General features: G+C 44.3%; 1 protein-coding gene across 3 annotated transcripts in view; it reads left to right on the top strand.

Annotated features, from left to right (window-relative positions):
* PLS3 (plastin 3) overlaps positions 1-17,260 on the top strand; it is a 53,746-nt gene extending 36,486 nt beyond the window's left edge. For all 3 annotated transcript variants that reach the window (XM_082323401.1, XM_082323402.1, XM_082323403.1), the window contains exons 3-16: positions 2,454-2,617; positions 5,025-5,154; positions 5,599-5,731; positions 7,059-7,140; positions 7,813-7,978; positions 9,165-9,307; positions 10,795-10,890; positions 11,417-11,612; positions 12,286-12,364; positions 13,031-13,145; positions 13,264-13,397; positions 14,275-14,398; positions 14,997-15,121; positions 15,944-17,260. In XM_082323401.1, the coding sequence (XP_082179527.1) occupies positions 2,454-2,617; positions 5,025-5,154; positions 5,599-5,731; positions 7,059-7,140; positions 7,813-7,978; positions 9,165-9,307; positions 10,795-10,890; positions 11,417-11,612; positions 12,286-12,364; positions 13,031-13,145; positions 13,264-13,397; positions 14,275-14,398; positions 14,997-15,121; positions 15,944-16,076 (1,820 nt within the window). In that variant the 3' untranslated portion in view covers positions 16,077-17,260. The remainder of the gene's footprint in view (positions 1-2,453; positions 2,618-5,024; positions 5,155-5,598; positions 5,732-7,058; positions 7,141-7,812; positions 7,979-9,164; positions 9,308-10,794; positions 10,891-11,416; positions 11,613-12,285; positions 12,365-13,030; positions 13,146-13,263; positions 13,398-14,274; positions 14,399-14,996; positions 15,122-15,943) is intronic.
* The last annotated feature ends 1,717 nt before the right edge of the window (positions 17,261-18,977 follow it).

Raw genomic sequence — 18,977 nt, 5'->3', positions numbered from 1 at the left:
AAAACTGTAACAGAAGAAGCTGTGATTTATCTAGAGGGGAAATAGTTTGCTGATGACATCTCAGGCTGGACTGTTTAATAAAGCTTGCCTTTGTAAGCTTATATTTTTTTGGAATAAAATTCTAAAATTGAAGGCCAGACAGCAGCCTGTTGCTATCATTAATCATTGGCCCAAACTACTTTATTTCATCAGCATTATTGTAAACACTGACATTTCATAAAGTAGTTTAATGTATTTATTAATCCACTGGAATTGATGCTCTTCGTTAGTTTGAGACCTAGGGACTGGGGTGTAGGAGGGAGTACAGGTTTGCTCGGTGTTACTTTGGATGTTTGCCACTAAGCCTTTGAATTTTACTTTCTTGCTAACTTATAAAAATAATTTTTAAAATCCCATATGGATCTGGAAAATGAGGAAGGTTGGAGCGGTGGTGAAGACATGCTGCTTGCTGGAACATTGCTGTGAAATAAAACCTAAAAACTACCGCTGACACCTCATTAAAAGTAAATTGACTTTCAAAATTTGCTAAAAAAAATGGACTTTAGAGCTATCCTGATTGTTTTCATTTGTTCTTGAAAGTATCTTCCTTTAAGCATAAATACTGACCCCTGTGCCTGTGGTGTGGGATTCCATCTTGAACAAAACCAAATACTGGGGCTGGTGCAGCTCTTCCATTGCGCAGCCTGGGGAGCCGGCAGCAGCCCACAGTCTGCAAAGACGTTTGGGCAGCAGAAGCTGTTGCTTGAGTGGAATTTAACTCTACAGCCTTAGGGAGAGGCTGCTGCCTTAAAAAGAGCAGAAAAATCCTCCCATGGGGGATATGGGCAGAATGGTGGCTGGGTGAAGCCGAGCGGGGCTGGGTGCCTTGCAGCACAGTGTGGTTTTGATAGCCAGTGGTGGCAAGCAGCACTTGGCAGTGCACCATCACAGCACCAGGAGCTCTGGACGTGGGGGAGAAGGTAATGCAGCTGCTTGAATGCAGAGACTGCTCTTGTTTAGCCTTGAAGGTCTTGGCTGATGTCTTCAGTACAGGCACTGTGTTGACTTTGCAGAGCCTATGGTTGAATGCCTATCGTAGGAGACTGCCAAATCTCCCACCTCCTCAGCCCATCCAGGTATTCCCCACCAGCAGCGGTAATCCAGGGTTGGTATCTTCCCATGGCCCCAGCCCTGGGGAGGAGATGGCAACTCAGGCACTGAATTAACTTCCCTGGGCTGTCTGTACCACTTGCCTACAGCAAAGGGATTTTAACGTCACTACTGAGCTGGTACAACATGCCCTGAATCCCTGTCTCTCTGTACATGCTGGAGGGTCGTGCTTATGTCTTGGGATGTGAATCTGGGCCATCCGACTGCTTCAAATGCTCTGGCTGCTCATGAACCCAACGCTGCTGAAGCCTGGGTACCAGCCGTGCTGTGAACCACACTGCCTGCTCATCCTGGTTAGCCTGAGGAAGGAGGCACCCAACCCGTGCCTGTTCATGGCGGCAGCAAAACCTTGCTTGCCTGAAGAAAAGCTAGGGCTGCTGGATTTGCCCTCTGCAGTCAATAGGTGTGATGACGTCCCCAGAGGGTTTGGGATCTGTTGATGTGAAAAGCTCCAGATTCACACTAGATTCTCATTTTCTGTCTTCCCAAATCTACTAGGCGATAACGTCTCACTAAGCATGCAGTGCTGTTGTGGCTTGGTGGTTGACTGTCAAAGCAAGTGTCCTTGCAGAACATTCTTGGGCAGCATTAAAATATCTGGCTGCAATTTTCTGTCAGTGATAAATGGATAACATCATTATCAACATGATAAAAAAATGTAAATGCAGAGCTGACTTAGTGTTTTCAGTTCAGAAAGTAAGAAGTGCTGTGTTTCATTACTGTCTATTTTTAACACACAAAGCCAGCTGCAGTTAGATGTAAAAAGAAACGCTCTGAAGATCATTTATGAAAACACAGATGCTCAGTGGTGAAACTTTTACACCAGACTTGGTCGTGTGTGCTGAGAGCCATCCTGGTCAGCTCTTCTTCAAACCTGCCATTGCCCAGAGCCAGAGGCATCTCATGGCTTGCGCTGGGACCCTTTCTGAGGGTGTGCCGTGTGTATTTACTGCGTGTCTTTGATTCCTGGTGTATTCTTGGTGGTGTCCATTGAATAGTGTACTACTTGGTCTTGGTATTTTTGGTGTGGGCATCCTGCTGTGTATCAGTGTCCTGCATGGATCTTGCTTTCAGCAAAGATGAATGCTCTGCGCAATGTGGCCCTAAAACAGGTGTGCTGTGACGGGCCACACTAGGAGATTGCTCCTTACCTCCATGTCTTGTAGATGTCCCCAGCGCGCAGGTTGCTCTCCATAAAGCACTTCTGAGCGTCGGGGCTCTGTTTCTGCCCCGCTGTCTGGGGCTGGTCCTGTCGGGGTACTGGCACATTTCTGAAACCTTCTCCTGCCTCTTCTCTTCCTCAGACCTCAACAGCAACGGGTTCATCTGCGACTACGAGTTGCACGAGCTCTTCAAGGAAGCCAACCTGCCTCTCCCCGGGTACAAAGTGAGAGAGATCATCCAGAAGCTCATGATCGACAGTGACAAGAATAAAGATGGGAAGATTAGTTTTGAAGAGTTTGTCTATGTAAGTGGTATTTCTGAATTGCCAGCAGGCTGGGGGACCTCTTTTAGACAAAGCTAAGGAGGGGGGTAGAAGAGGTTGAACCTGACTTCTTGGCCATTTACCCTAATCCTAGTTTACTTCCTACAAACTGATCACTTTTGAGGACTTGCCATGTAAAAATCAGTTCTTTGTACAGACTTCTGCATATGACCCGTCTTTTGTGCTGTCACTGCCAGCCTTTAGATTTGGACAGAGGGGAAGTATGTTGGTTTTTAAACGAAAACCGAAAAGAATCCACATGCTTTTCCTATATGAAAACTTCCTTGGAGGCTGAAAGACCATTTCCACATGAGGTGACAACTGGAAAAAAGTTCTCCAAGCTTACAGTATTGACTGGAAGCTGCTCAGTTTTTCCAGGCACATAGATGAATGCTTGTTTTCCCAGTGAAGCAGTATAATTTCCTTTCTCAATTTAATGGGACTACAAGTATTTGCTAAAGATTTGAGAAGGCATTTCAAGACACACTTGGAGATTAGTCCTAGATGGTGATCTAGGAAAATTCAGATCCATTTGTTGCCTTAAAAGGGAAGAACAGGAGTAAGGAGGTATGAGAAGCTGGAGAATGTGTTTAACCTTCAGCCGCCTTCTGTAGAAACAGGTCAGAAATTTTAATTATTTTTTTTTATTTTTACAAAGGCACAACAGTTCTTCTGAGATACTGGTTCAATATCCGTCCCTTCATCCTTTTTATACTCTGACTGAATGCTGAAAGAGTAATAAAAGTATATGCAGTACATGGAGGGAGCTTTTTTCATGTCAACTATTTTTCTTGATATTTCTTAATTTATCTTCACCTTCTGTTCCTTAATTGTTTTCAGACCCTCTGAACTTTTGAGTTCGGAGTCAACTAGTAAGTCGGAGTTTGTTAGCAGTTTGTGAACACTTGCATGCTGGGTGCATGTTTCATCTGTTGGTTTGAGCTGGTCCATAACTCTAACTTTGCACTAGGAAGGAAGAAATAAATCTCTTCTGTCACGTTTGAATGGTACAAATGATCGAGTAAACATGAAGTGTCTTATGGGCAACTAAGCTATACAGTAGAAGCAATGGTTAGTTGTAGGATTTTTACAAACAGAACTGTTGCTGTTTTCTAACTCTGAGCACTTTTGCTGGGGTTTATGGTACAGAACATGAACTGACTTGAGGTTAGGGCCAAGTGACTTAGTGGTACCTCAGCATTAAAGATGTATTTTCAAAGAAGGTATGCAATACTAGTAATTAGTCCAGCAAATTTTAAAATAAATAAATCTGTATCAAAATCCTTATGTTTAAAACCAACAAACCAGAAAACCCCAAAATTTTGGGCTCTTGAGTCTTCATTCAGCTCTACCTAATCACTGGGGTGAGCAGAACTTCTGTGTGCCATCAGGAGATAGTTTAACTGCACTGCATCATCCTCTTGACTTGCCACCTTCCCTGTGTTTAAGGGACAGGGAGGATAAGGCATGACAGCCAGCAGGCTGGCCCTGCGGTGACGCCTCCACAGCCAGGTGGGCAAGTCCCCTCCTCTCTTTTTAACAGAAGCACTTTGTTCTGCTTTACAGTGCTGTTTCATTGCCTTTTTCTGGGTAGCGTCTAGAGAACCTGCATATGTTTCGTTTGTCTTTTCAATGTGGTTGAAATGAATTTGGTTGAGTTTTGAGGGAGTTACAGTAGGCTTTCAAGGCATTGAATGTATTTTTTCCTAATAGTTGCTCAGTTCTGTAGGACCTCAGGGCCACTAATATTAACATACAACCTGCACAAATGGCACATGTAATCTTTCTGTGCTAAAGCATCTCTTCTGCCCTCAAACGTGAGGGTGTTTTTTGTCAGTTAGCCCAAACCTACTGTGAGGGGTGGGGGGATCCTTACCTGGAGCTCTTGTTACACGTTATTGCAGATTTGACTGTTCTATGGTTAAAAAGAATTGTTTCTTGTGTTGTGGACAAAGTCTTTTGTGTGAACTAAAGTCACAGTCACATGAGCATCTGGCTTACACAGAAAGGTTAAAATTGCACAACAGCTTTCTCAACTTTGGTCCTGTGGAAACTGCTGCATGCGTACCTGCTCTCAGACTGCTCTCAGACCACGTTTTTTTCTCGTGGTCTCTTGAAATGTACTTGAAAAGGTAAATGTATGTGAGGTACTTCATGCCTAATGCTTCTCTTTCAATAGGCACTTGCAATATGTGTTTGAGAGAGTGGGACGACTCTCTGCCCACTGTCCTTGTTAAATTTAGTAGCACTACACCCTTGCTGGGCCCTTCACATTTGCTGATTTTACTACAAAGTTTGCTTTAAAGCCAAGATGAAATAGCTGCTTCTGTGGTCCTTTCATTTTATGAGGACAAGTTTTTCTTGTCTAACAGAGCACTTTAAATTGTAGATTTTCCAAGAGGTGAAAAGCAGCGATATTGCTAAAACATTCAGAAAAGCAATTAACAGGAAGGAAGGAATCTGTGCCATCGGGGGGACCTCGGAGCTCTCCAGCGAGGGGACGCAGCACTCCTACTCAGGTATTGCTCTGCCTTTCAGCTCCTCTCTTGGGTGAGTGGAGGCTGTATGCCCAAAATAGTAGATTTCTACTGTCCTGCCACATGCCGTGCTTTTGTTCTCCGATAGCTGAATGATCTCACGTCAAGGTGAGAGCAGGACAGAATTAGAGATTAGCAGTGTGTAAATTAAATGTGTTCTTATTTGTTTTGTTAACTGTGCTTGCTGATGAAGTCCTTGTGTCACACCTGAATATAATAAAGTTGTTGAGTAACGAGTAAATAACAGGAATATTCTGGTAGTTGGAAGTGAAAGTCATATTTCTTTAAACTTTGTGTGACTAATAAAGTAGTGTGGTAATGATAGTGGGGCTTTTATTTCCCTGGGCTGTTGTACACTGATTCTTTTGGAAAATCTTTGCTATGTTATGAAAAAGCCTGTATTAAATTTACAATTGGTTATCTTAGAGGAAGAAAAATATGCCTTTGTAAACTGGATAAACAAAGCCCTGGAAAATGATCCCGACTGTAGGCACGTTATTCCAATGAACCCAAATACAGATGACCTGTTCAAAGCTGTGGGAGATGGGATTGTGCTATGGTAAGTCATGATGGCTCCTGAATTTAAAAAAAAAAAAAAAAAAAAAAAAAAAAGACCAAAATAACTTGCCAAAACTGTAGTTAGGGGAATTTTCAGGCTGTTTTTGTGACTAGTGTGTGTGCATAATGTTGTGCACATATAAAAAGGGGCTCAGTCACCCAGGCTTTCATTGTCATTGCGTGATGCTTCAGCTTTGATGCCAACTTCACGAGCTGGTATTTTTGTCTAGTGTTTTGTTTGGGCTTGAGACTGAGTTTGCTAAAGGTGAGAAGGTGCCCTGCCAGAGCAGAAGTTGTCCTGGTGCAAACTCAGCCTGGTGCTAGGTAGCTTGGGGGAGGGCAGATGTGTTAAATAGCTCATTTTCTTGGATGTTTAGACAGACAGTAACCTCTGTGGGAATGTTGGTGACCTTATGAATTAACCCAAAAATGGATTTTCTGGGAATCCTCTTGTTGCTTTTGATAATAGTTGCACTAAGTTAGCAAAGTAACTTATTTTGCTGCATGGTGAAAACAGAAGGCATCCAGGACTGCTAAACACCAGCCACCTTCTATGTATGGGGTTTCTTTTGGGTTTGTTTTTGGTTTGTTTTTTAAATGTAAGGGAATTAATATAGTGGAGAACTGGATCAGCCTGGAATTTCAGTGACTCTGTATCAATACGCAAAAGATGTTTAGTGGGCTGCCCATTGCATTTCTTTTTTTTTTTTTTTCTTTTTTTTTTTTTATTCTTTAGCTTGTGGTCTGTGTGTCCCCCCCGCCCCTCCTTGCACAGTTTCAAGTAATTCAGGTCTTCAGGCAAAGACTGAACCGAGTAGGTAGTAGTTCATAATATAAAGTAAAAACTTGCCATGGTTTCTGTTGACTAAAAATCCATTGCGCTCACATGCTCCCCACTGAGCTCTCGAAGCGTTTGTGCTTTTTTGGGGGCAGATCTTTCTTGCCAGCAGTAGTACACCTTAACAAGAAGAGGAAGCAGGTTGTCTTCCTAGAATCTGCAGTGGATGTCAATAGAGCAATGAGTCTTCGCTAGTTCAGTGACTGCGCTGTGAATAATTCATGTGCTCCTTTTGCTCCAGCAGCTGAGATAGGTAGTGGCCAGTAACCTGTTTAAGGTTTCAGGCTTAGCTATTACTTACAAATACATTCTTGATAACGTAAATATTAACTTCTGATTTACACAACCTTGATTTTATTAAAAAAAAATACACAAAGCCAAACAGGCAAAAGGAAAAAGGTACTATGGTGAGTATTGTGACAGTGCATTGAGTTTTGTTGAGATTAAATACGAAATGTTGTTCAAATGTTATTGTTTTTCCTCCTGCCAGTAAAATGATCAATCTTTCTGTTCCGGACACGATTGATGAAAGAGCAATTAACAAGAAGAAACTCACACCATTCATAATTCAGGTATAGTACATTTCTGTATTTTTGCTGAAATTTGTATTCAGATAGAATTAATGAAAACAGCATGGTGGCTCGAGGCATTATTGTGGAACTCTGGAAAGGAGCGAGTTTTATAACTTGCATTTAATTATTCAAGGCAGTTTTGTACTGCGCATAATTGACAGTGCTGTGGGTATGGTTCGAAAGACAAAAACGCTAACTTAATGACAAAATGGGTAAAATTGCTGAAATGCTGTGTGCATCTGATATTGCTGCGGTGATTATATACAGCGCTGTCTTTTTAAAACAATATGGTTATTGGCGTTGGCTATCTATGAATCATTTCATGGTACAATAGGTTGTTTTTGTGAGGATGCCTGTGTGCGTGTGTTCGTATAACTTAACATTTCTCTAGCCTTATTCTTGACACCACTAGATGCAACTAACTCAGAGGCTGAAACTAAATACCAGAGGCTGAAATTAAACCCTGATGATGCCTGGTTCAGTTCTTATTGATTCAGCCTGCTGTCACCGCAGCTCCGTTAAAACATCAGCCGCAGAGTGGCCGGGAGCGTTTCCTCCGAGCTACTGCTGTTGGAGCAAGGACAAGGGGGAAATCTCCGCTCTGCTGGCGCTGGATGAAAGGCAGAGCAGCATCTCCCCTGGCTGTGTCTCACTCAGCTGTGCTGTTCGCAGGAGAACCTGAACCTGGCGTTGAATTCTGCATCTGCCATCGGGTGTCATGTTGTCAATATTGGCGCAGAGGACTTGAGGGAAGGGAAACCCCACCTGGTCCTTGGGCTTCTCTGGCAGATCATTAAGATCGGCTTGTTTGCCGACATCGAGCTCAGCAGAAATGAAGGTAAATGAAACTATAAGTGATTACTTCTAAAGCATGAACACCACATTGCTTGCTCTGTCACCTCCAGCCCCGTCGCTGCCTCTTCCCTCCTCTCCTCTCTGCTGAAAGGGGGTACTCGCCTTTGGGTTCATCAGGGCATGTGCCAAGCTGAGTGCTCTCCAGCCTGCTTGTAGCTGTGAAGCAGGTTCAGGCGGGTGGGTTGTGCCATCCTGGTAACGCATGTCAGCCTTGGAGGACTGGCTGAACACAAGTCTGTAAGTCAAGATGCATCTTGGCTCAAGCCTTGCGGAGCGAATGAGCGTGTTGCTCTGTGATGCCTTGGGCTGGGCAGGCTCTCCCGGTGTGCTTCGGCTATAGGTACGTAAGGGTGTTGGGAGGTGGCAAAAGCTGCTTACATCCTTTTAGGATTATAGACAACTGCACATCTTCCTCAAAAAAAAAAAAAAAAAAAAAAAAAAAAAAGAGGAGGGCTTCAGCTCTTCAGGAATGTTTTGCAATGACTTGGTTCTCCTAAAATCCTCTTTGCTACTGTCAGTGGTGCAGCTGAGCTCTTGCTCTGTTCTTGATGGTGGGAGAGCAGTGCTGCAGCTCGCCCCCTGTGCTCGCTTGGTCCTGCACGACAGCCTCCAAAATTTGACTTTTCAAATCATTCAAAGAGTGCTATTATTCCTGCATGGGCTATCAGAGCACCCAAATGGATGGAGGGGCTTCAGTGTCTTTTATTTAAACCTCCCAATCATGGAGTGGTAACATTGTTTGGCTTAGGTTGAAAATTCGTGGCAAGGGAAACACCGGCCAGCTGAAAGGGAGCTTATCTTTGCTTCTCTGGCTTTTTTTAACAGTGCATATGAAACTACTTGGAAGCAATTTTTCATAGAGATAGAAGTACATTTACATTTAGCTTACTGTCATCAGCTTAAAAGACTGCACGTACGATCCAGAGAATGTTGTTATACAAGAAAATGGAAAATATTTTTTACACACGGTTTTCTAGGTCAATCATACTCTTCTCTGTGTAACAACCAATTCAGGAAAGCTCCACTAATACCCAGATTATTTTGACTTAATCAGTAGTTGGTATTGTCCCCCCCTTCTCCCCCTGAAATGTTGCTGCAGCTCTAATTCTGGCATGCAGGTTTGCCTCTTGAAAACTCCTTCTTTCCCCTCACACACATTTTTCTTCTAGCACTGGCTGCCTTACTTCGGGATGGTGAAAATCTGGAGGACCTTATGAAACTATCCCCAGAAGAGCTGCTCCTAAGATGGGCCAACTTCCACTTGGAAAACGCAGGCTGGCACAAAATCAATAACTTCAGCTCAGATATCAAGGTACTGAGAGCTCTCCTGGCCTGCGCCTGTCTGGGAAAAGGCTGGGAGCCAGTCAGAGTTGTGTTTGCATGTGTAAATGAGGCCCTTCATCTGTAGACAGGACATTTCTTAACCTTAATACACTAAGCGGGCTTAACAGGGGTTTTATGGATGGGATATTTAAAGGTACTGCAGTGCTGCTTTCTCTTGCCATGAGGTTGAGCCCAGCATTGAACTGTCTGAGTGTTTCCTCCAGTGCTAGTGGGATCCTGCTGCAAAGCTGTTGCATGTTTTAATCAAGTAGGAAACTGGTATTACTCATGTGTTTTCAAATGTTCTTAATCCATCTTTTTTGATGGAAATAATTTTTCAAGGGCATGCAGCTTGCTCAGACAGGGTGGAATGCTTAACTGCGTCCCTGGAGAACATGACTTCCACACACACTTGGCAGGTGATGGCATTTCATCCAAAATGTCATGGGCTGGAGAGAGGAAGGGAAACAAGACCCCTTATTCCCTACACTGGCCTGCATAGAAACGGGAGTGGGGAGTCTTACAGCTGTTTTTCAGATGTGAGGGGGTGGCTCTTTTCTTTCAGTACTAGTGAGAAATGGAGGGTGGTGACTCCTTGTCAGTGTGGGGTTTTTGGATACTGCTCTCAGCAGGTTTCTGGAGCTTATTCGTGTGGCCAGCAGTTTTGAGGAGGAGAAAGAGGACTGAAGTGGATTCCAGGTTAAAGGACTGTTGAGGTAGAAAAAAAAATGGATAATTGAGGTGCATGGGGAGCCCAGAGCTCCCCTGTGTGTGTGCATGTGCGCACATACACATGGTCGCTCTTATTTCCAACGTCAAAATTACTTACAGCTTTGCTGATAGCTGTTGGCTTGTCTGGTGCAACCCACAGGCTGCCAGGATATGCTGAGGTCCTTCTTAGTGCTGCGGTCTAAAAGGACTTGTAGTTGATAAAATAATTACTGCAACTATTTGCTCCTCCTAGTCTGTGACCATCCCTGGCCTCTCTCCTTTTAGCTATTCTGGCTAATGGGCAGGCACAGGAGAAACCATTCAGACTTCTTATAATCATCTTTTTGCCTGAAATTTGTCTTCGCTGAGCCATTTTCATCGTTGCTCTAGCAGTAGGAATGGCTGCCTTGTTTAGGGGTTAGGGCCACCTTGGGGCATCTGACTGTGGGGGCCATGAGAGTGAGAGAGTGAGGGCCATTGGAGAGGAGGCTGCCACACCAGAGCTTCCAGCAAAGGCAGCCTGCAAACAGTTAAAACCCATAATTTTTATCTTAAATATTTCTAACCTTTTCCCTTTCTGTTTCCTTTTCTGCTGCCTGGATTTCTGCCATCATGCTCTCTTTTAAGCTTACAGATTTTGGTAATTCAGTAAAGGTACATAAGCCAATTATGCACAGTGACTTGTTAAAGATGAGCCTGAAATGAATTGTTATGGTGTATTCACTGCTGCGCGGGAGACTGAATTTTCTTTTTCATCCATTTCAGGACTCCAGAGCTTATTTCCACCTTCTCAATCAAATTGCACCCAAAGGGCAGAAAGAAGGAGAGCCTCAGATTGATATTAACATGTCGGGTTTCAACGTAAGTATTCAGGCCATCGTGTCCTCATGCTGTACAGTTGCGAACTACTGTACCCTGTAATTGCCCCATGACATCTAGGTAACCTGGTATCTTAATTTCTGGAGCGTGTACAGTGTCAGTGGGCATATGCGCACCTTGGGTATGTGCTAAATGAGTGGTAGGTGCAGGCCTGATCACTAACTGCCAATTAACATATATGATTGAGAAATTGTTTGTGGTTTTGCTCCATTTGGGAGCGTACTGGCTTCTGCTTTTGAACCACCGAGTTCAGAAAGCGTAGAAGTTGGAAAGCATATAAACTTGGAAAGCACCGTACTAGGAAAAAATACCAAGACAAACCGGGACAATTACATCCACAGCAGCAGGGATTAGCGTGCATGCTTCATCCCTTTTTTTGATTATCAACTGATGCCTAATGAAGGCAGGTGGAGTTGTGACATTGCTCCAGGTAGCAGTCAGGAGCTTCCCATCTGCTTTGTAGCGCAATCTCTTCCACGACAGCTCTTGTGTGTTGCATCCCCGGCAGGAAAAGGATGACTTGCGGAGAGCAGAGTACATGCTTCAGCAGGCAGATCGGCTTGGCTGCCGGCAGTTCGTCACGCCGGCTGATGTGGTCAGTGGCAACCCCAAACTGAACCTGGCCTTTGTTGCCAACCTGTTCAACAAGTACCCAGCACTTACGAAGCCTGAAAACCAGGACATCGACTGGACGCTTCTGGAAGGTGATGGCCATATCAGTCACAAAATTAGCAGGAGGGAAATATCTAAAGTAAACTCTTGTATCACAAGAAGCTGTGCTCAGAAGAGGTATCTCCACTGAAGTAACACTTGTGATTTGAGGCTTCAGTGCTGCAGCGGTTGTTTACTCATCTGGGGCAGATGAGAAGGGTACTTGACAGCCTGTTCAGCTGCTCTGACCCTGATGTGGAACCTGAACCTGCAGGAGCACTGCCAGCAGCCCGTCAGTCCCCATGCCAGGGCTGGGAAGTTGGTTTTGCCATTTCCTGCGATGGGCAGGAGCACCTCAGTAATGCAGTGGGATGTTCATGGGAGCACTAATTGTTGGCAGAACTGGGATTAGGGCTTTTTGGCTGCCTCGCTCCGAGGCAGCAGTTAGCTAACATCTGTGTGAAAGACCTTCCTGCTACTTTTTCTTGCAGAAAGTGCAAAAGGCATGCTCTTCTAAGGCCTGGAGAAATCAAACTGATATCCAAAACTAGATATCAGGGCAACCCTCTTCCTTGGAAAAAATTATAGTAGAAAAAAATACCATTTTTTTGCTCTAAAACCTAATTGATGAGCTGTGCTGCTCAAAGCTCCCTGCCTTGCAAGGTGGAAAACCCTGCACGGCTTTGGGCTTGCAGAAGTTGCATGAACCTGTTTTCTCTCATCTAGGAGAGACACGTGAGGAACGGACCTTCCGCAACTGGATGAACTCCCTTGGTGTGAACCCCCATGTAAATCACCTCTATGGGTAAGCGTTAGGCTCTTGGGAGAGACCCAGCTAGATCAGACTAGAGATGTGCCCGCACCAGCGTCCTGCTGCCACAGTGCCGAGCAAAGAGCTTGAGAAAGGGTGATGGTAGGGAGTGGGAGATGCTCGCTGTACCCTGCCTGCAGTCTGTAGCTTAGGGATTTCTGAGCCAGCACTTGACACCAGCAATTGGCTTTAAGGGCTGAAGACAATTTGTTTATTTTCCCTTAACTTGTGTAAATTGGTACTCTGAGATCCCAATACATTTAGATCTGCTTGAGCAACTGCTTTAGAGCAACTGGACCTAAATTCCCTGTCACCTAATTTTAGGGCTTAACCAAGACATCATAGCTAGGAGGCAAGATACTCTGGGCCCCTGTAGTCAGTGGAGAGAGGTGGCTACCTTTGGATTTTATGTGGCAAAATTCTTCCCTAGATCTGTTGCTGATTACCATGCTAAAAGCTGCTTTAGCTCAGCAGCTAGCTGATGTTAAGCACGGAGCATTTCTCCTGCCCTGAAAACTACAAAATGTTTTGAATTTTTTTCTTTTTAGGGTTGTTGCAATTTCAACAACCTGTAAAGAGTAGTAATTATTCATGATGTGACAGAGTCAGAGTGTATTTAAATCTTGAAACGTTAGGGTTAATCAGTGTTTTCCACTTCAGCGATCTCCAAGATGCACTGGTAATACTACAATTATATGAAAAGATCAAAGTTCCTGTTGACTGGAATAAGGTTAACAAGCCTCCGTACCCTAAGCTTGGAGCAAATATGAAAAAGGTAAGCATTTCAAGAGACTTTAAAAGAAGCCATGGACACTAAAAATTCCTATTTGAGGCTTCCAGTCAGATGAGTGTATTTGTGAGTGATTTTCTGTTTAAACTCTTCTTCTGTGTAGCTAGAAAACTGTAACTACGCTGTAGACTTGGGAAAGCATCCAGCTAAATTCTCCCTGGTTGGCATCGGAGGACAGGATCTGAATGATGGAAACCCAACGCTGACACTAGCCTTAGTCTGGCAGTTGATGAGAAGGTAGGACCTGTCTCAAACATGTAAAACTTGTGAATGGAGTACAGAATTTGGGAAGTTTTTTTGCCATGAAAGCACTGCAGCACTGGAACAGGTCACCCAGAAAGACTGTAAAACCTCTGTTCTTTGGGGATTTCTGAGACACAGATGGACAAAACTGTGGCAGAGCTGATCCTGCTGCACATGGGAGGCTGGAGCAGAAACCTCTGGAGAACCCGCTGGTGGATCTGTGAACATCCTGCTGACCAGGATCACCTCTCTCTTGCCTGCTCAAGTCTGGTCCACATGCAGAAACCCTAAGCAGGAAATATTTATGTTCCAATTTTTAATTGGAAATATATAGAGAAAAATTCCAGGGCTGCTTTATAACCCCCTTCTGCATTGGAATGGGGGGAAGGAGACACTTAATAGCAGATAAAGTTGATTGTCCTTTTCTTATCTATTTCTGCAGAATTATAAGATGATGCAAACATATATCTGCAAAATAGCTGCATGGTAGCTCCTTATTTGGCATTAGAGGTCAGAATGCTAACTCATGAGTTGATCCACACTTTTTAGGTAATATGTTAACCCTACGGAGCAAATGGACAATGGTGAAACAGATTAACAAGTGTCCTGAGTCCAGGCAATTTTGTGGTCTCATATTAAAGGACTTGGAAGGCTAGAAAGACTAAATGCTTTAACAGAAATCATACTTCATATAAGATAGATGATTCTTCCTTTTTGCTAAAGGAGTTTTAAAAAAAAAAAAAAAAAGCAGAGCTGAGACTATGTGAAGACTCTCCAAGCTGCTATGGGCTCACATTGCATCCTGGCTGCATGCTCACCAGGGCTTTGCCCACACTCTGAGCCTAATCTTGTTCTCTCTGCTGGTTCGCAGGTACACGCTGAATGTCCTCGAGGACCTGGGTGATGGTCAGAAAGCTAACGATGACATTATAGTCAGCTGGGTAAACCAGACCCTGAAAGCAGCCGGCAAGTCCACTTCCATTCAGAACTTCAAGGTGCAGGTTCTTCTCTTGCATCCAGAAGGAGAAGGGTGCCCAGAAACTATTTCCTTGGCTGGAGGAACAGCAGGGGCATCTTAGAAAGGGGTTTAAACAGGACAGGATTCAGTCTGTGCTGGGAACAAAGTGGCTTCAAGCTATCAGAAAGGAGACTTTAGGACTGCCCATGGTGGGGAATAGCGGAGGGGCAAGAGAGCTGATGGGGAGGAGGGGAGGGTGGTTGGCCTCTGGGGCAGAGGTGGGGGCTGGGATGCTGGCAAGCATAGGGGCTGGAGCTGGTGAGCATTTGTAGGTGAGCATCGTCCCTTGGGGTCTGGTCAGCGGGGCAGACCTGCTGCCTGCCCATTGGGTACTGCTTTGTATTTTCAGAGCACTTGCAGTAAATGGGCGTAATGATCTTGTACTGTTATCAAAGGAGAAGCAGCAGTTTGGTTTTCCCTGTGGTCCAGCTGGGAATAATCACTAACACTGCTGCTCTGAAATGGCCTGTTTAAAGCTTGTTTTGTTGCATGTTGCAGAGCAGCTGAATTGAGGCAAGAAGTATGCTTTAAGGATTAGATGTTCATCTTTACTTGTCTGTCCCCGCATTCTCTAGGACAAGACTATCAGCACAAGCTTGGCGGTTGTGGATTTAATTGATGCTATACAGCCTGGTTGTATCAACTATGACCTTGTAAAGACTGGTCATCTATCAGAAGATGACAAACAAAATAACGCTAAGTAAGTTTTCTATCTCAAAAGCTGTTTTGCATTGAAAGAGTGTGCTTTCTATGCGCTGGCCTTCAGCTGCAAGTGTTTTTACCACAGTTTATTGCTGTGGTTTTCAATCTCTTTTAACACTGCATTGTTTAGACAGGCAGCACTTGAAATCTAATTGCTGTCCTTGCCCATAACGCTGGAGGGAGTAGTTGGCTGGACTCTCTGGCTTGTTGAGGGAAATGCAGAACAGCCCAAGCAGTTCTTAGCAATGATATTCTGTTTCTCACCTGTTTGTTCAGGCATCTGAAGTGCTCAGGGTTTTGAAATTGAACCCTCGTATGTCTCATGTCTCACTGAATCATCATAGGTTGTCAAGTTTAAAGTATGCCTATTAAAACATGTCTTTGAAGTGTGTGTTCTGTCACTGTTCTGCGGTGGTAGAATGACAGCAGAGTTTCTTGCAGATAATAGTCTCGCTTGATTATTCCTAAAGAGCAAACAGAAGGGGAAATGTAAATGTTAGCTGATTAATCCTTGGTTATACATGCTATCTATTAGCCCTAACAAATATGAATTACAATTTTTTTTAACTGTTGGTAAAGTGGACTTGACATTCAAGGGTCAATTTGCACATTAAAGACACTTTACTGTGGAAAAGGAATACAGCAGAAGATCAAAAAAAAATTTATGAAACAAACAGATGTGGTGTGATTGGACTGTTGCACATCTTGAATCTTAATAAAGAGGATAATAGGTGAAACTGTGTTGGATAGGGCAGGAGCTGACTTGTCATTTACTGGTAGCAGTCTCAGTTCTGACCATTCATCTTTCCATGGTGAATAGGTATGCTGTGTCCATGGCAAGAAGAATTGGTGCCAGAGTTTATGCTCTTCCCGAAGATCTCGTGGAGGTGAAACCGAAGATGGTCATGACCGTGTTTGCCTGCTTGATGGGCAGAGGAATGAAGCGAGTATAAAAGGGTTGATCCATGTAAAGAAAAAAAAAAAAAAAAAAAACCAAACCGCAACAAAAACCCAACCTGCCACCCTGGGTGCATGAGTAAGCAGATCCGCTGTGACCACGTTGAAATGCTGTTGGCCTAGGAACTGTTGAAGTTCAAAGGACTTTGTTTTGCTTTGAAAGACAAACTCTTATCAAAATTCTCAGGGAGAGGAGTTTTAACCAACAGACGTGCTCTTTTCCCAAAGGAAAGTTTAACTTATCAAGAGCTCACAGAAATGCATTCATAACAGACCTGCATCTTGCAATACTGCTCTGGAGCTGTTTTCACCCCATTATTTCTCAGATATTTGGTGCATGTTTTTTTTACCTCTGAGGGCTATAAGGTGGTTAGTATGAGTTGTAATGGAAACAAATCTAATTTCTTTCTGCAATCCAGTTTAATTTCTGTCATACGGTCCAAGCATATTCTAGGTTTGTCCACTTCCTTAGCTTTGCAAGTAAAGCTACAGTACAAGTTGGGACCTGCAGGCCAGCTCGCAATGCTACATGAGAAATGTGTAATTAGGAAGATGGATCTTCCTCTGGTATTCTCTGTACATGGTGCTTTTTTATACATCTAACTATTTTGATTACAAATAAAGCATGGCAGTTTTTTCTCTTTCTGCCTTTTTTTTGTTTTTGTTTTTGTTGGTTTTTTTGGTTTTTTTTTTTTTTTTGAAGTTATACTATATATGAGAATACTACCATGCTTGGACCTCTCACAGTAACGTATCATGTTGCTGATGGCATGGTTACACCTGAGAATGGAAGTGAATGCATTTTTGTATGCATCTTGGTTCAGTTCTGTGCACCTAGAATATAATTTTTACAAAAATCTGCATGAAAACTATAACTTTTTTATTTAAAATGCTGTTGGATATAAAACCATACTACATTGTGGGGAGGTTTTGTGCGGGGAAGAGGCAAATGTTATAAACATCAGGGTTCAATAAACCGAACAGCAAATGTGCTGGAACATAAAACTATTTTTACAGATAAAAGGAAGTGGTGTCGCCAAAGAAGGAAGATGCTGTATCCATAGGATTTAATATTATCTTGCTTTGGCAAGCTATTTGCTATATTTTGAGATCATATTGCTATTCCAGGCTATTCAAAGTGATGTAATATGGTGGCAAAGCATTAGTTGAAATAAAAACATTTAAATACATGCTTCTCTCCTTATTTACACTGACCCAGCATGGCAGCCTGTCTTCAGTTGCTTTTAGCTTTGCTTTGGTTGATCTTTGTTTTGCACCAGGTCCATTGATCTGTGAGATACCCTAGAATCAGGGTGTGCTTGAGGAGCTCTCATTTTTTAAAATGGGCACTGGCAGTGCAGTTATTCTCAACCTGTGTTTTAGTGAGGTTTTGCCTTTATGGTAGCTTCTGTAAAAACTTGCTCTTGAAGTCTTGCTGTGTGCCCAAAGAGGATGTCTGCGGGTGTAGGGGAAGAGCCCTGTTAGGTCAACACCCGGAAGGAGGGAGAAAAATTGTTCCCTGTGTCAGGGATGTGTCATCCAGGCTCGTTTCCAGAAACCACGGGTCTGGGGGTGTAGTGGCAGCTGACACAAGTCGGGCATGATTTGGGTCTTGGGGTGCTGTGGTGGGAGAGGGGATGCCCAGCAGCCACCGGCTGTTGGGGGGGATTTGCCTCCTTGCTGTGTCCAGCAAGGCTGGACCAGGTCTGTGGGTGCTGGAGGGACATGGTGATCCTAATGCACCAATTCCTTCACTTGTGCAACCCATGGATGAGAGCCTGGGCGCCCAGTGAGCTTTGCCAGAACAGTGGCCTGACAGCGCAGAAGTCCCCTGAACCACCGGTGGCTTTGATGAAAATCATGAACAATTTGTGTGAGACTAGTGTCATGTAAAGAAACTTCTGTGACCTTAACTACATCAACATTGTCCCCCTCCTGACCTGTCTGGAATGTTTTGGGATATTTTTTTTTTTTTCACTGGTGAAAACAGGTAGGTGTGTTTTGTGCAAGAGGCGTGTTGCAGCTTATCTGCTGATGGAATGGAGATGAGTTTGTGGATCAACCCAGATTACAGGTTGGTGCCTGGCCTTCTCTTTGGGCATCATCTTGGGCAAACAAGGTGGCACAGCTGTGGGCTTAAGCCACTTCAAAACTCCCACAAGCAAAATGCTTCAGTGAGTGTGGAAACCCAGCTACCCAATATGTCATTCCCCATCCCATGCTCCAAACCATCCTATGGTGTGAAGGTGCTCTGTTCCGATGCTATGTTGTCAGTGCTCCTGAACCATGTACATGGTTGTGTCCTCACTTTTCTTTTTAAAGCAAGGAGGAAAAACAAAAACAAAAAACCCAAGCCCCTTTTACTGTGACCTTGTCCTCCATGAGAGACTGCTGCAGAAGCAGATCCTGCTGGAAAGTGATTTCTGTTGAAGCAGATGTTACATAGATCACGTGAAGCCCATGGTAAGAATTGCATGGCTTCCCTTTATTCCCCTCTTTGCGTTTTTCAGGTAATTAAGCGTAATTATATTAGCCAGATTATTTGGGACCCGCAAGGCTCGGCCTTGGCAGCGCGGTGGGTGACGCGGGTGTCGGTGTGCGCTGGATGAGTCCCGGTGCCGCAGGTGATGCACCGCCAAGGCCCAGGTCGTGCAGCAGAAGCTCCCACCCCACCAGAGCTTTATTTATTCCCAGCAGTGGCAGGCAGGGAAATGTGCCTCTGAGCCCGGCGCGCCAGAGCCCAGGCTGGGGCTGGGCTGCCATCCAGGGGCCGGCGCCCGGCTCGGCAGGCAGCGCCCGGCACGGCAGGCAGCGCCCGGCGGGCGGCGGGGTGACCCGCTGGGGCTCGGGGGGCCGGGAGGGAGTGGGGGCTGTTGGCAGCGGGGAGGATGGGGAAT

This window comes from Platalea leucorodia (assembly GCF_965183815.1).
Source record: "Platalea leucorodia genome assembly, chromosome: 10".
Classification (NCBI taxonomy): domain Eukaryota; kingdom Metazoa; phylum Chordata; class Aves; order Pelecaniformes; family Threskiornithidae; genus Platalea; species Platalea leucorodia.
Note: the sequence above shows the minus strand (reverse complement) of the source record. Positions and strands in the feature narration are given on the sequence as shown.